This window comes from Heptranchias perlo, chromosome 28 (genome assembly GCF_035084215.1).
Source record: "Heptranchias perlo isolate sHepPer1 chromosome 28, sHepPer1.hap1, whole genome shotgun sequence".
In the NCBI taxonomy this organism is placed as follows: domain Eukaryota; kingdom Metazoa; phylum Chordata; class Chondrichthyes; order Hexanchiformes; family Hexanchidae; genus Heptranchias; species Heptranchias perlo.
The window spans coordinates 40949039-40966091 of NC_090352.1; the positions used below are offsets into that span (position 1 = coordinate 40949039).

Sequence of the window (17053 nt, forward strand, 5' to 3'; positions counted from 1 at the left end):
TTCCTTGGTTTTGTACTCTGCGCCTCTATAAATAAAGCCCAGGATCCCATATACATTTTTTTTTAAAAGCCTTCTCAACTTGTCTTACAACCTTCAAAGATTTGTTTACATTCACCCCCAGGTCTCTGTTCCTGAACTCCCTTTAAAATTATACCATTTATTTAATATTGTCTCTCCTTATTCTTCCTACCAAAATGTATCAGTTCACACATCTCTACATTCAATTTCATCTACCATGAGTCTGCCCATTTCACCAGTCTGTTTATGTCCTCCTGAAGTCTGTTACCATCCTCCACATTGTTTACTACATTTAGAGTTTTGTGTCATCTGCAAACTTTGAAATTACACCCTCTATACCCAATTCCAGGTCATTAATATATATCAAAAAGAGCAGTGGTCCTAATTCTGACCCCTGGGGAACACCACGGTATATTTCCTCCGGACTAAAGAACAACCATTCGCCACTAGTCTCGCTTTCTATCCCCTGGACAATTTTGTATCCATGCTGCCACTGTCCCTTTAATCCCTGTTTTAATTTTGCTAACAAGTCTATTATATGGTACTTTATCAAATGTCTTTTGAAAGTCCATATACACATCAATCACGCTACCCTCATTAATCCTCTCCGTTAATTCATCAAAGAACGCAATCAAGTTAGTCAAACTCGATTTTCCTTTAACAAATCTGTGCTGACTTTCATTTTATTAGCCCAGACTTTTCCAAGTGCCATTTTATTTTGTCCCGGATCATTGACTCAAAGTTACCAGGCCACCGACGTTAGGCTGATGGGCCTGTAATGGCCGGGTTTATCCTTCTCCGCTTTTTTGAACAAGGGTGCAACATTTGCAATCCTCCAGTCCTCTGGCATTATCCCCATATCTAAGGAGGATTGGAAGATTGTGGTCAGAGCCTCCGCAATTTCCATCCTTACTTCCCTCAGTAACCTAGGATGCATCCCATCTGGACCGGGTGATTTTTCTACTTTGAGTACTGCCAATCTTTTAAGTACCTCCTCTTTAACTATTTTTATTCTATCCAATATTGCTACTACCTCCTCCTTTACTGCTACAGTGGCAGCATCCTCTTCTCTAGTGAAGACCGATGCGAAGTATTCATTTAGTTCCTCAGCCATGTCTTCTGTCTCTACAAGATGATCTCCTTTTTGGTCCTTAATTGGTCCCACCCTTCCTTTGAATACCCTTTTACTATTTATATGTTTATAAAAGACTTTTGGGTTCCCTTTTATGTTAGCCGTTAATCTATTCTCATGCTCTCTCTTTGCCTCTTATTTCCTTTTGTAGCTCTCCTCCGTACTTTCTGTAATCAGCTTGGATCTCTACTGTATTATGAACCTTATGTTGTTACTAGCCTCCTTTTCGGTTTCATTTTAATCTCTATATCTTTGGTCATCCAGGGAGCTCTAGCTGCAGTGGACTAGAACCTACTGGAAATTGGGTCTGCTGGTTTGTGTGTGCAAGACTGGAGCAGATGTAGGAAGGAATCTTTAATATACAGCAAATGTTCAATGGAGAATGCCTTTATTTCAATGGTGCAAGACTATAATTACTTCTCTTTGAAGATTTCCTTCTCATGCTCAGACCAGACGTTCATGAACTGCCGCTCCTTGTACACCCTCATGGGATCTTCCATTAGCCCATTCATGTTCAGAAACTTCACCCGTCGCTGTTCCGTGTCATACATCATTGGAGGGATCACAGAAAGCTGCCTCATCTGCTTCTCATTGTTCTGCAATAAACCAACCAATCACTGCATTTAATCCACCAGAATAAAAAGTCCAATATCTTATTTTGAATCTATAGCCTCACCTATTTTGCTTTTTATTTCCTCACAATTAGGACACAAACCTCATCTAGCACCTCCAGGCTTGCAGCTGCTGCTGGCTCACTGCCTCTCTCTATGGGGAGGAGGGGGAAGAGGGTAAAACAATTCCAGAACAACACACCCTGAGGAAAATACCACCTAAATTGTTGATTACCAATAGCAGCCGGGGAAGGACTCAATGACTGTATACAGCCGTGTCCGGATATGGTGGTTTTGGAAGCAAAGGCTGTATTTCTGCATGACTTATAACTCTGCACCTCAATGCCAGTGGCTAGTAAATCACAGACGTCAGTGGGAATGGGATTCCCCAGGGCAAGAGGGTTATGTTTCTGTTGAGTTTGGTGAACCCTGGTGTGGCCTTTGCAAGGATTCCAGTACAATTGCTGAAGATCTTTTATGGCCAGAGGCTTTTCAATCATTGTGCAGGTTACTGAGAAACTTTCAGATTGGATGAACCAGCTTTTTGTGTAGTGAGCCCTGTGCTGGCAGTGTCTCTTAGGTCTCAAGGGCCTGCTTGGCAATCTGACCTGTGTGGTGGGGGGGGGGGGGGGGGGGGGGGGGAGGGATAGAGAGATCCTCATACATCACCTCCCAAACTCACGACCTCTACCACCTAGAAGGACAAGGGCAGCAGGTACATGGGAACAACACCACCTGCACGTTCCCCTCCAAGTCACTCACCATCCTGACTTGGAAATATATCGCCGTTCCTTCATAGTCGCTGGGTCAAAATCCTGGAACTCCCTCCCTAACAGCACTGTGGGAGAACAGTCACCACACGGACTGCAGCGGTTCAAGAAGGCGGCTCACCACCACCTTCCCAAGGGCAATTAGGGATGGGCAATAAATGCCAGCAACGCCCACATCCCATGAACGAATAAAAAAAACACAAACTGCTGCGAAGGGACAGGAAAGTGAGGCTTGAGAAAATGAGGAGCCCAATGCCATTACTAAGCCAGAACCCATTTGCTACTTATTTGTGAAAGCAGCTGCCCTTCCTCAGAATGGACATTCCCAAATAGGGGACCAGAGAAGTGAAATCTTATTGAGGCACAGAAGGCATCAGGACTCTGTGAATCACTGTCCCACAGTGGTTGCACATAGATTGCTCCCACTGTGCATCAGAAGGTTAATTCCCAATCTCAGCTGGGTCATCAAGGGCAAGGAAACTGTGAGCCTGGCTACTGAGGGATGTGTTCTAGGATAGGATGGATTGGTTAAATCCATCCTATCCTAGAACACATCCCTCAGTAGCCAGCTCCATAGCCCAATAGCAGTGTGGACATTTTTACTGAGCCAAGTAGGTCACAATAAGTAGGATACATATCCAGGACAAAGCAACCATTACACAGAGTACACGTGGCGTGCCTGCCCATCAGCAGTTTGGCCAATAAATAGTAGTGCATCTGTATTAATGGGTGAAATGTTTGTACAAGCGGGATTTGTCTGCTTTAATGAATGAGATGCTTTCTGACCTCCTGTTCGGAGAGTCCATCAATGATTTCGGAAATTTCATGCTCGCTCCTGGCAATGGTTGCTGGGAGCCCAGCGCCCCTCTGCCCAACCCTGGAAAAATAAAAACAGGGGTCACTGAGCATTTTCTTTGCAAAACTCAAATTCTAATTAGGTTGCTTAAACAAACAGCCATTTCAAACTATGATATATAACACAACATTACATGATGCAGCAGAGTTAAAATAGATTCTCCCACTTCAAGAGAAAAACAAACATTTGCACACCATTCAGAGAGCCATGGCGCCAATCACATGGACTTGTACTCCTGTCCCTTCCAATGTCATTTTAAGACCACAGCATCCACTTTAGGGAAACTTCTCAGTAAATTTTGCAATAGGAAGGATTGGGATGTACTATGCTGCTTTAAAGCACCCTGTGGTATTAAATCACTAAACAAGCAGTGAGGATTCAATGTATTACTCGGCCCAGAGCATACTTTAACGTTAAGGGCTGGATCTTCTGCCTATTGACTACAAATGGGTGAGAATCTAGACCTAAATCATTAAATGATTCTGTGGTTTGAAGCACTGAAATAGGTTTGAGAACCAGATGTTCTTTGAGCTACAAGTATCTCAGATCTGGAAGGCACAGAGGGGTCAATGAGAAATCTGAAGAGATGTATGAAGGCTGTCTCTCTATGGAAAAACAGATCATTTGTGTTTTTTAGTGATGCAGGGTGAGGATAAACACTCAAAATTATAATAACTTCCAAGATTTTGAAACCCTAAAATACTGCATGCTTTAATAGTGTTTCCATTCAGGACATAAAACTGCATGATGACACCTAACAGCCTCCTAACCGTAACCAGTCAGCCTTGTCCAAGGTAACGGCTGTATTTAACATGTCTCTAATCCCACCATTCACACTACACTTATCTCTACAACCAACATTCACAAACTTCAAATTTGCAGCTGATACTATTGCCTTTGTGCAATCCAGCCTAGTTACACTTTGAACTCCTATCAGTGTAATATTCTAATAACACCCAAACAGCCATACACCTGCCCAGCCAGTCGCACAAATACACTCCAATCCCACACATGCACACCCCCAGCCAGCCGCACTGTGACAGAAGGTTCCATTTTATGCCCCTTGTCCTGCTCCACCCTCACTGATCCTGCTTCAGAAGGTGCTGTTACCATTGCTCGGAACAACAGAAAAACATGGTGAGAGCACTGCGAGGTCAGCCAGTAGCTTTTCGTACTGATCTGGCCCTGTTCCTCTTTTTCCTTTCTATTTTTAAATCATGACTGAATGCGTGAGGCATTGCTACAAGAAGTGTATACATTACAGTAGAAATAATATGCATGTGCAATATTTCCTGTTACCATTTTAAAGTGCTTTTATGTTTCAGCAGGGGTTTTGGGGAAGAGGCACAATACCAGCTTCCCAGTTCTACTCTCCAGGAGAGGAATCCGATGGCATCTGGTAGGACCCACAATGTACTGTATCTCCGGTGATGCTACCGGAATACGGTGAGTCTCTAACTGCAGTCAATGTTGAAAGAACTGTACATGTGCGTTTGGCTACAGTTTTTACATCTAATAACTGCTTTAAGAGAGGCTCAGGGTGACTGATACTGAAAGTGTTTAGAAGGTCAAAATAGTTCAGGTGTGAGTTTATTTAATCCCATTAGAAGGCTGTCTGCTAAGAGTAACACAGGAGATTGCAGAACAGATGATCGGGAAGGCACGTTTCACCAGGTTTCTCAAACGAGTACAGAGATAGAACCAGTTTACAAAATCTCAAAGAAATAATGTTCACTTTAGAAGTGTTAACCATTCAATGCTGACAGTCTTCCAATTCTTTGATTACCTGGTCTATGTAGGGACTTTTATTCTGAAATGAGCTTGTGCCACATTTAGGAGCGGGGATTTATTTGTGATCCTGGTTCTGACCCAGTCAAAAGTATTGGGAAGATTTCCTGCTACAGACACAATTGAGACTTTTGCTCGAGATGCTGGAGCAACTCTGGCCAGCAGCATAGGGAACTGACTACCCCTGGTTATTTCGCTGTCAGCTCACTTCAATCATTATTTGGAGCTGCCTGTGTAGCTTTGGCCTTGTGCAGGAAGCAAGCCTAATAGGGAAGCAGACAATTTGGTCAGCAGATGCAAATTAAAGGGAAATGCTCTCTTAAAGTCAAGTGGCTGCATATGGGAACAAATATTGTTTCAGTCTTTATCAAACTTCACAATGAGCTTTAAATATGTTAGCCTGTTAAGTGGTAAAAGAGGGAAAAAAGAAAAAAAACCAAATTATAGCAAAATGCAGCAAAACAAAATTCTCCTAAATAAACGGATGCACCCAAGCAACTCGCCAAGGCTTCTTCGACAGCACCTCCCGAACCCGCGACCTCTACCACCTAGAAGGACAAGAGCAGCAGACACATGGGAACAACACCACCTGCACGTTCCCCTCCAAGTCACACACCATCCCAACTTGGAAATATATCGCTGTTCCTTCATCATCGCTGGGTCAAAATCCTGGAACTCCCTACCTAACAGCACTGTGGGAGAACCTTCACCACATGGACTGCAGTGGTACAAGATGGCGGCTTACCACCACCTTCTCAAGGGCAATTAAGGATGGGCAATAAATGCCGGCCTTGCCAGCGACGCCCACATCCCATGAATGGAAAAAAAATAAAATAAAAGCAAAGCAGAACAACAGAACAAAAATCAGTCAGAGTGACACAGGAGATACCTGCTGTCTGGTGCTTTTTATACAGACTCACAGTGCTGAGGACAAACCACTTAGTGATGCAGGTTAGGGTGCCCCATTCCCTTGCATGAATTATGAAGGTCTAAAGGCTGTGCACTGGGACAGCACGAGCGTCCTGCCCCCGCCCCTTCCCCCCCCAACACCCCGGCAGCACTGCCTGGCCAGGAAGTACTGGGCAGCACAGTACTGTTGCATTCCAGGCACTCAGTCTCTGCCCCGATGTACTTTCGGGAGTGGAAAATCTCCCATATTGTTCAAAGATGTGTGTAACATAACGCTGCAGTATCTGGTTACAACCAGGAGAAGCCCTCAGTGAGCGATGGAGTTTTAGGACACCCTTTCCTTTCAACTTGCAGCATTTCAATCTACTTCTCGGGTCCAACATGAGAGAGGCTCTTCAGATCCTGATCAAAAGCAGCAGCCTGGAGATAGGGAATTTCTCAACCCATCTTTGGAATCACAAACAAATAGCAAAGCATCTCAAATAGACAGCAAGCACCTAAATATTTCAATTCACATCTGCAAATATTTGAGAGCTTTGCTGTGGTGTAATGCACAGCAGAGTCTGGACTGTCCTTACAAAACAGAGAGTCACCCAAAGTGGGTCTAGCACTAAACCAATCGCACACTCCCAAGTCAACCAGCAAAGGTGCTGGAGTCAGGCGGACTCCAGGTTTTGCTCCTTCATTTAGTTTTGGATTTGGTGTTTGGTTAGGGGGGGTAAGGACGAGCGTAAGAGAGAGAGAGAGAGAGAGAGAGAGAGAGAGAGAGAGAGAGAGAGAGAGAGAGAGAGAGAGATTATTTTTGCTTTTTCGTACTGCACCTCATGGGATTAGAGTAATATGAACAGAATTTAGTCCCAACCACTACCTTTGAAAGCGTTCCTGCTGTTCCCTTTGCTTACGGATTTCAGGGAATTGTTTCTCATAATATTCCCTGGTCTTGCTCTCCTTGGCCTTCCGTCGAGGGTTGTTTTCTATTCTTTCAACCTTCTTTTCCCACACCTCCATAAGTTGATCATACCGCTGGCAGATTTTTTGCTCCTGCAAAACATGCATCAAAAATGGAAGAATGGTGGAATTATGGCTAAAAATAGAGCGTCAGTATCTGTGTGTGGGAGGAGGAGGGTTCATATCCCAAGAGGCTGGTCTACATTGGACCAGAGGATGACTGGAAGATAGACATTTTGCTACAGGGGAGAGAAAACATTACTGAGTGAGCTACATCCTGCAGCCCCTCAAGTTATTCCTAGCAGGTAGATTAACACAAGTTTAGGAGTAAGTCCTTGAACAGGACAGAGGGGTAAAAAATACTAAGATGCTGAATTATTACCGAGAGGCCAAAGGGTATCATTTCTGGTGGCCAAATTGGATCTTAAGGTAACCCTTATGTCCAATAACAGGCACCTTTTCCATTTGTAATTATAAGTATATCTAAGAGTAAATTTATGTTTTTCCATCATTTTTGATTAGAAAAAACAAAAACGCCTGGGACTGAATTGCACGTTGAAATCACATGCAGACTCATGGAAAACTACTGAAAGCAGAGATTCTGAACAAAACAACGCCAGCTATAGCACCATCTCCATTATACACACCACCCTTGCCACGCACCCCAATCTCTCTCAGAACTCACTAACACTGCATGTTAAATAAAAATGAAAACACAGTAGTGTCTCCCTTTGCGGTGAATCTCGTGCTCTCTTTCCCTTTTGCCTCTAAGGTACTTCCTTGCACCCAACATTCACTGTAGCCCCTTTAACTGTGATATCTTGTCCTAAACCTACTTCCTCCGCCACTACAGCAGCAGTCAACTTCCACTCCATGCTGCAGTTCAACGCTTCACTTTGATTGAACATTTATTTTTGTCATTTACCTCACATTGCCAATCAGACTTTAATTTTTTTTTAAATTAAGCACCAGAACATACCCTCTGTTTACGAGCGTGATTCCTCCTCTTGAAAAAAAGGATCAGTTTTTTCCGCATTACTTGGTTCCTAAAATATAAACAAATACAAAAATGGTAAGGTAGGGAGCAATCGAAAAGTCACTGAACTGCAGGGCGGGTAGTTGCCTAGGTGATAAAAGTTGAACGGTATTCTCTGCATACACCTTAGTAAAGCATTTTGATAGTTGTCATGCATCACTGGGCCAAAATGATAAACACTCAAAACAACTGTGGCATGAAGTGGGCATCTGCACTGAAGCTAATGGGCATACAGCACTTAAGTGCAATGGATCCTCAGTTATCACTTATAAATCAACTGATAAATTACAATTACCAGCTATAGACACCTGTAAATATGTTGTGCTTATAAATTTATCAATCTGCGTGCATTTGGAGCTCAAATCTCTGGTGAAATTACACTGTCCATGCGTTGTACAAAACCAGACAGATCAGTGGGTTGGAGCACAATCAAAGGGTTTGCTGAAATCATAAACTGAAGGGATTTGTTTCCTTACTGACCCAAAGACTGAATTAGAGACTATGAGGCACTGCAGGCTGCTTTACTTTTTGTAAAGCATGTAAACAATTCTTTCCTGTTCAGTCTGTATTCTGCATCGCCACTAATATTTGCACCAACAGTGTCGGCCAACACAGCCTTAGAGAACGTCAACTGTGCGGGGACAGCTGGTCCTCTCCTGCTGAGAACACCACCCCATTCCTCCCACACACAGCTGTCAGGAGATTCCCACCCCTCAACACGCAATTTGAAACAGCTTCACGAACTGTAAACACTGAATTCCCATTTCCGTCCAGAAATACATCTGCTCCTGTGGGTTATTAATACAGACTATAGATTGGCTGGAAGACATTAACCACTAAATTCTGTCATTGGGCTGGTTCTCATCTCTTCTTCCACCTCCAAAGAGGGTTCTCATCTCTTCTTCCACCTCCCATCAGTGAACCTTTGCTGCACTGCCTCCTTACCTAAGGAGGGATATACTTGCCTTAGAGGCGGTACAACGAAGGTTCACTAGATTGATTCCTGGGATGAAAGGGTTGTCCTATGAGGAGAGATTGAGTAGAATGGGTCTATACTCTCTGGAGTTTAGAAGAATAAGGGCTGATCTCATTGAAACATACAAGATTGAGAGGGCTTGGCAGGGTAGGTGCTGAGAGGATGTTTCCCCTGGCTGAAGAGTTTAGAACTAGGGGTCATAGTCTCAGGATAAGGGGTCGGCCATTTAGGACTGAGATGAGGAGGAATTTCTTCACTTAGAGGGTCGTGAATATTTGGAATTCTCTACCCCGAAGGGCTGTGGATGCTCAGTCGTTGAGTATATTCAAGGCTGAGATCGATAGATTTTTGGACTCCAGGGGAAATCAAGGGAATGGGAATCGAGCGGGAAAGTGGAGTTGAGGTTGAAGTTCAGCCATGATCTTATTGAATGGTGGAGCAGGCTCGAGGGGGCGTATGGCCGACTACTGCTCCTATTTCTTATGTTCTTTTTATCAGTCCTGCATCGAGTGTCCACTCGTGGGCAGTCTCCCCTCCACCAGTCCTGCACCGAGTGTCCACTCGTGGGCAGTCTCCCCTCCACCAGTCCTGCACCGAGTGTCCACTCGTGGGCAGTCTCCCCTCCACCAGTCCTGCATCGAGTGTCCACTCGTGGGCAGTCTCCCCTCCACCAGTCCTGCACCGAGTGTCCACTCGTGGGCAGTCTCCCCTCCACCAGTCCTGCACCGAGTGTCCACTCGTGGGCAGTCTCCCCTCCACCAGTCCTGCACCGAGTGTCCACTCGTGGGCAGTCTCCCCTCCACCAGTCCTGCACTGAGGGCCCACATTACTTACACTCTTGGTTTGGGATACAACCACTCTCAGTCAGTATGAACAGTGGTTGCCTAATCAAACAGTTGAGTTGGAATCGTTAGGACAGCTGAGATAAAATTCTAATGTTTATTTTGGTCACCAATCTTCTGCCCTCTTATCCAAAGGTGGAGGGGGGGGGGGGAAGGGAGGGAGGGAAAGAGAAAGAGAGAGAGAGAGAGAGAGAGAGAAAAAGAGAGAAAGAGAGAGAGAGAGAGAGAGAGAGAGAGAGAGAGAGAGAGAGAGAGGAGAAAGAGAATATATGATATATATGAATATGTTGCAAGGGGAGTGTGGAAGGATCAATTTTAAGTCATTTAGCAAATTATGAACTAGGGTTCTCACTGAGCACAAACAGCCTTCCACAAGTTTTGGAATTCAGTGAGAACAGGACCTTAAACATATTGCATCACTCGCTAACTGCGAGCAGACTTTGAGAGGAAACATCACCACCATCCACCTCCTGGCCACTCAGTGGTGGGGCCATGGCTTCACAACAATCTTCGACCTCAACTACTTGGAGTAAAAGGAGGTTTCTTTTTCAGCCAAATGACTGTCTGACCCAAGCGGAAGCCACTTTTTCTCTTTCTGAGTCGGCTTGGCTCTATGTACACAGCACTGAAAGAATTGCAGGAAATTGGCTGCTCTTAAATAAATCCTGGCCACAGGAAAAGGATGTGACACTGACTTTCCACTCACTACAAGATCACTCGTACTAAAACATCTGAATGTTAATATTTATCTACACACTTTCCATCCAATGCATTCCAACCAGACCATATAAATACCACTGACCTACTTTTCCACTACCCAGGGAAGTATGAGTTACCTTTGTGGGGCCAGACAATATTTAATAGCAGAACAAGGGCTGTATAATGATGTTACAATGACAGAAATGTGCTCCAGTTACTGGCACTCTTCACTCTTTTCCAGTTAACTACTGAAGAGAATCTGAACACACAGTCTGCACGGCTGTGTGTAAAGAGCAGGGGAACCGTAACAGTGCTCCACAGAACTCCACTAACCAGTGCTTTTTCTCCTACTGTGTCAAAGCTTTTCCCTTTAATACTGTCAGCCTGGTATTGCCAAGTTAGCTTTTAAACCTAGCAGCTAATTTGCCAGCAATTTTAATCCAGCAGCTAAGGTTGGGGTTGAACATAAGAAGATGGATAAAAAGAAAATTTTAGATAAGTTAGTTAGACTAAAGGAAGACAAAGCACCAGGGCCCGACGGGATACATCCTAGGATCACGAGGGAAGAACTTGCCGATACTCTAGAAATTATATTTCAGGTTCTACTGAGAGTGGATGTGAGCCAGAGGACTGGAGAATGCCAATGTAGTTCCATTTTATAAAGAGACAGAACTAATCCAGGTCCATTATAGGCCAGTTAGCTTAACATCTGGGGTAGGAAATTTTTTTTTCTTAAAGAAGAGTTTAAGAGCTTTTAAATTAAGGATGAAGTTACCAGATATCTAGATAAAGAGAAAATAGTTAGGCATAGCCAGCACATACTCCAAAAGGGACAATTGTGCTCAACAGACCTCATGTTTTTTGAGGAGGTAACAAGATGTGGTAGATGTGGGAAATACAGTAGATTATTATACATGGGCTTTAGGAAAGTTTTTAACAAGGTACCACATGGGAGATTACAAATGAAGGTTACGGGTATAGAATTAGGGAAAAGTGTAACAAAGCGGATTTAAAGTTGGTTCGAAGGAAGAAGAGAGGTTAGGAGTTACGGGCAGTTTTTCAAAGTGGTTCGAAGTGGGTAATGGTGTCCCACAGGATTCAATCCTGGGGCCACTTCTGTTCACTGTGTATATCAATAATTTGGATATAGGGCTAGAGGGAGTTGTGTTCACATTTGCAGATGATACCAAAATAGGTGGTATAGTTAATTTCGGTTGATAAGGCTGTAAAACAAAGCTAACAGAATTCGAGGTTTTATCACAAAAGTTATGGAATATAAAAGCCAAGAGGTAATGATGAGCCTGTATAAAACTTATAAGTCCTCAGTTAGGGGACTGTGTACAGTATTGGGCTCCACACTATGGAAAAGATATTGAGGTTTTAGAGAGCGCATAGTGCAGATTCACTAGGATGCTGCCTGGTATGAGGAAATACAAATAGAAAGAAAGACTTGCAAAATTGGGACTTTTTTTGTTAGAACAACGCAGATTGCGGGGAGGTATGATTGAAGTGTTTAAAATTATCAAAGGATGGGACACGATAGATAGAAGCAGACTGCTTCCAGTAGTTGAAGGGTCATTGTTACAATTAAATGTAAGACATTTAGAACAGAGGGCAGGAGAAACTTCTTTACACACACAGAATTGTGAGGCTGTGGAATTCACTTCCAGGGTTAATGGTTGAGACAGAAGCTGTCAACATTCAAGATTAGATTGGAGAAGTGGATGAAGGAATATGGGAACAGGGCAGGTAAATGTGATAAGGACTATTTGCTCACATGGAGGGTAAATGCCACATTTAAAAATCATTTAAAAATTCACATCTGGAAATAGCTTTATAGATTGTACAACATGAAGTGTCTGTTCAGCTTTTCTAGCGGCCACACAGTGTAAGGGAAATGTGCAATCGCAGGAAAGGGGGACCACAGAGCTGGATAGAAATAGAAAGATAGAAATGAATACATTTGGACTATTTTGTAAGTAAATAGTTTTCATGTACGAGTGTGAAAATGTGTGCACGTGCAAATTAAAACGTGAAGCTGCCATGTATGAAATCCCCAGTACAAACTGTCCCACATCAGCTGGAGGCACACTGCGTGCAGAATGCTGATTCTGCAGCAGAGATGTGTGCGTTTAAGGAGCGAGGACCTCAACAGACTAACCTTTTAAGAATCTACTCTCAAGAGTTAGCAAAGTCACAGAGGCACCTTCCCTCTACACACTTTAAACACCACCCCCAATACTGCTTCAGCATCTTTGCAGATAGCTTCGATAAGGTTACAGCAGTACTCACTGGACCATTTTCTTTGATTTAAGAAAAAATAAATCACTAATAAGATCAGTTCTATCAACTTCTTCAGTAACAGAGTACAAGGCACAGTTGTTCACTGATGATTGCACAGTATTCAATTCCATTTGCAATTCCTCAGATAATAAAGCAGTCCGTGCCTGCATACAGCAAGACCTGGACATCATCCAGGCTTGGGCTGATAAGTAGCAAGTAACATTCACGCCACACAAGTGTCAGGCAATGACCATCTCCAAGAAAAAAAAAGCCTAACCACCTCCGCTTGACATTCAATGGCGTTACCACTGCCGAATCCCCCATCAATATCCTGGGGGTCACGATTGACCAGAAACTTAACTGGACCAGCCACATAAATGCCAAAGCTACTACAGCAGATCAGAAGCTGGATGTTCTGTGGCAAGTGGCTCATCTCCTGACTCCCCAAAGCCTCTCCACCATCTACAAGGCACAAGTCAGGACTGTGATGGAATACTCTCCACTTGCCTGGATGAGTGCAGCTGCAACAATACTCAAGCAGCTCGGCACCATCCAGGACAAAGCAGCCCGCTTGATCGGCATCCCATCCACCACCTTAAACATCCACTCGCTCCACCACCAGCACACCGTGGCTGCAGTGTGTACCATCTACAGGATGCACTGCAGCAACTCGCCAAGAGTTCTTTGACAGCACCTCCCAAACCCTCGAACTCCACCATCTAGAACGACAAGGGCAGTAGGTGGTTGGGAACGCCATCACCTCCAAGTCACACACCATCCCGACTTGGACATATATCGCTGTTCCTTCATCATCACTGGGTCAAAATCCTGGAACTCCCTACCTAACAGCACTGTGGGAGTATCTTCACCACATGGACTGCAGTGGTTGAAGGCGGCAGCTCATCACCACCTTCTCAAGGGCATCTCAGGATGGGCAATAGATGCCAGCCTTGCCAGTGATGCCCACATCCCAAGAATGAATTTAAAAAAAGTTAGGCCAGAATACATTCAGCACCATCAACTCAATCTAGGGACAAATACATTCTGTTCTATATACTGACAAACTCTGTAGCTTCAGCAGACACAAAACTTTAATCAGGACACTTTCGAAAGCAGCAAATCATTGTTACAATTGGATAGCCATGTGGTGAAGGATAAAATAGTAGAGCCTCATCTTTAGCTGTTTCCAAGCCTTTATTCATTGAGATTCCCCTTATACACACATCACACCCTAGATAAGCTCTCCTATAAAAAGGATATGAGAGTCCCCAATTGATACCCACCCCCTGAATACAATTAACACTCATTGATATAAATCATACAATTAATAATCATTTCCAAAGTAATTATAACCACATTGATGAGCTTAGAACAACAAGCGCACTGAGAAATGGGATGAAATCAATTTTTCTAATGCAATGTAATATAAAAGCAGGGTCCAGATGGAAACAAACTAACTTTGGGGAAAAGGGAGGAGGAAATGGGGAGCTGGAGAAGCATGGAAAAAATCCAGCCAGCGTTCTCACACACAGTCACCATCCAGCGACTCTCTCTGGAAAGTGTGCCTTTTAACAGGGGCTTCAACTTCTTCCAGAACACTCCAAACTTGGTTATGTATATAGAACACAGCGTATTTAAAAACATCTGCAGCAACATTGCACCTTCTCTCTCTCCCCTACCCCCACACAACCTCTGGGTTTAAGCCTTGTATACCCAACTTCCCTTCCCCATAATTCCACCTTCCCACAACCATGTCTTCCAGGACCGTTACACATGCATTTGGACATCAGGTGAGAGCAGGATCAGGTTTGGCTGCTATATCCCCCATGGTTAAGTAGCTTGCTGCTATTCACTATCCAGGTTCACACTTGAATAGTCAATTGGGTGAGGTATTGGAGGCCTGGTGCCTATGGAACCAGCGAGAATTGCCACCTTCAAGAGGAAAGAGAGAAAAAGGGAGCAACAAACACTATAAAAATTTCTGTACTCAACCAGTCAGACTCAATTACAAATTCTTTTCTCGTTATCCATCAAGCTCTTAAATAACACTTTGCTAGTAAAATATAACCTGATATGAAGACTGTATAGCACTATGCTTTACCAGAAGCTACAATGCAACTTTAGTAGTGCAGGGGTTAACTTTGTTGGGCACAGAGGATGTAACCTAATTTACCCAGACTGTAGTAATATTTGCGATTCCCACTGCGGATGGAGCTTGCTAAGAATGTGGTTTGACGTCCTGTTCTCATGCTCTGCACTGATAAGTAAACTAACCCAGATATTGTGTCCTCTGTGCACCCAGCCCTTGTTCCTCTCAGGTGCAGTGCTGGCAGGTGCTGCACCTGATGTTGCTGCTACAACTGAGCTCTGTGCCAAACATATCTGTAAACTGCTCAACCATTTCAGTTTTATTGCGATTTTATCCCAAGCAATTTACATCTGCGTCAAACCTAGTAACTGTAAAAATAGCAAAAAGGAATTGAGCCAAGATGTAACCGGAAGGAGGGGGAGACTGATCACTGTGTCGGTCACGCAGAGTTCATTTTTCTGCAGGTGGGAAGCTAGCTGCATATTTATGTCCCTAAGTGAAACCCAGGGGCCAATTACAATCCACATCCTGTTACCTAATTTGCTTTCTGTGATTTAAAAAAAAAGAACAATACCCAGAGAGCCAAACTTTCTCTTCACAGCTGTAGGTGCTCCCTTTTACGGCTATTCTGCAACATAGCAAACGTTTGAGTGATTCATAGAATCGCCATGACCCACAAGGCCAAGAGACGATAATACATCACCTCGTTGGTACTGGTGGTGTCACAAGGTTATTCGTTTCCATATACATAGTGTAGCAGTCAGGGAAAACAAGTATCAACCAGACCTCACCAGTGCACTACCTCAGTGGCACAGTCCTCCAACTGATGGGGAGGGGTTTACAGCAGGCGACAAGGTCTTTAGTGAAGAGCTAACTAGGCACACTAAATTCAAAGGGAGATACAGAAGTGAAAAATGATCTTAGAATATAATGTCCCACAATGCTCCGAACAAATTTCACCGAGCCAAAGTCACAATGCAGCCATGTTGTTTTTCAATATGTTCCTTAGTTGCCAACAAAGTATATTTATATTTTTGTGTCATTTGTTCTCGGGGTGTGGGTGACGCTGGAAAGGCTGCATTTATTACCCATCCCTAGCTGCCACGAGACGGTGGCGGACCTTCTCTTTAAACCACCGATGTCCATGTGGTGAAGGTGCTCCCACAGTGCTGTTAGGTAGGGAATTCCAGGATTTAGGGAACCAGGCTGAATATAGAATGTTCAGAGGGTAAGCAAAAAAGGAAAGAGGGGCAAAGAGAGAGTGTGAGAATAGACTGGCAGCTAACATAAAAGGGAATCCAAAAATCTTCTATAGGCATGTAAACACTAAATGGATATGATGTGGAGATGCCGGTGATGGACTGGGGTGGACAAATGTAAGGAATCTTACAACACCAGGTTATAGTCCAACAAATTTATTTTAAAATCACAAGCTTTCGGAGATTATCCCCTTCGTCAGGTGAATGAATGAAAGGTTCTCAAATTGCATATCTTATATTAGGCTGGGACACCATCACACCAATCAAAAGGTGTCATTGGTGTTCAGACAGATTAGCCACGGAGAACAGTACGTCCCAGTACACTGAATATACATTGTGTCAAATTACACAGACAGAGAGAAAGAGACCCAAATGGCAGATAGAGAGAGAGAGAGAGAGAGAGAGAGAGAGAATGAGAATATTAAAAACAGATAACTTTTTTTTCCCCCTTGCTGGTGGGGTTACGTGTAGCGTGACATGAACCCAAGATCCCGGTTGAGGCCGTCCTCATGGGTGATGAGACTACACGATAACATCAACACGTTCCATCCCACCATCAAACTCCCAATGGACTACTCCTCAGAATCGGTTTCTTTCTTGGACACACGAATCTCCATCAAAGACGGGCATCTCAGCACCTCACTCTACCGCAAGCCCACGGACAACCTCACGATGCTCCACTTTTCCAGGTTCCACCCGAACCACGTCAAAGAGGACATCCCCTATGGACAGGCCCTGCGAATACACAGGATCTGCTCAGACGAGGAGGAACGCGATGAACACCTACATACGCTGAAAGACGCCCTCGTAAGAACGGGATATGACACTCGACTTGTA

At 43.9% G+C, this 17053-nt stretch overlaps 1 protein-coding gene across 2 annotated transcripts in view; it reads right to left on the reverse strand.

Annotated features, from left to right (window-relative positions):
• Positions 1-17053, reverse strand: part of ncor1 (nuclear receptor corepressor 1) — a 334377-nt gene that overhangs the window by 207597 nt on the left and 109727 nt on the right. The window contains exons 1-5 of one of the 2 annotated variants that reach the window (XM_067967875.1): positions 8549-8639; positions 8012-8078; positions 6953-7125; positions 3318-3408; positions 1568-1746 (exon numbers count right to left, since the gene is read on the reverse strand). In XM_067967875.1, coding sequence (XP_067823976.1) covers positions 1568-1746; positions 3318-3408; positions 6953-7125; positions 8012-8068 — 500 coding nt within the window. In that variant the 5' untranslated portion in view covers positions 8069-8078; positions 8549-8639. Of the gene's footprint in view, positions 1-1567; positions 1747-3317; positions 3409-6952; positions 7126-8011; positions 8079-8548; positions 8640-17053 lie in introns of those variants that run through there. The other variant, XM_068008588.1, reaches the window with a different exon arrangement.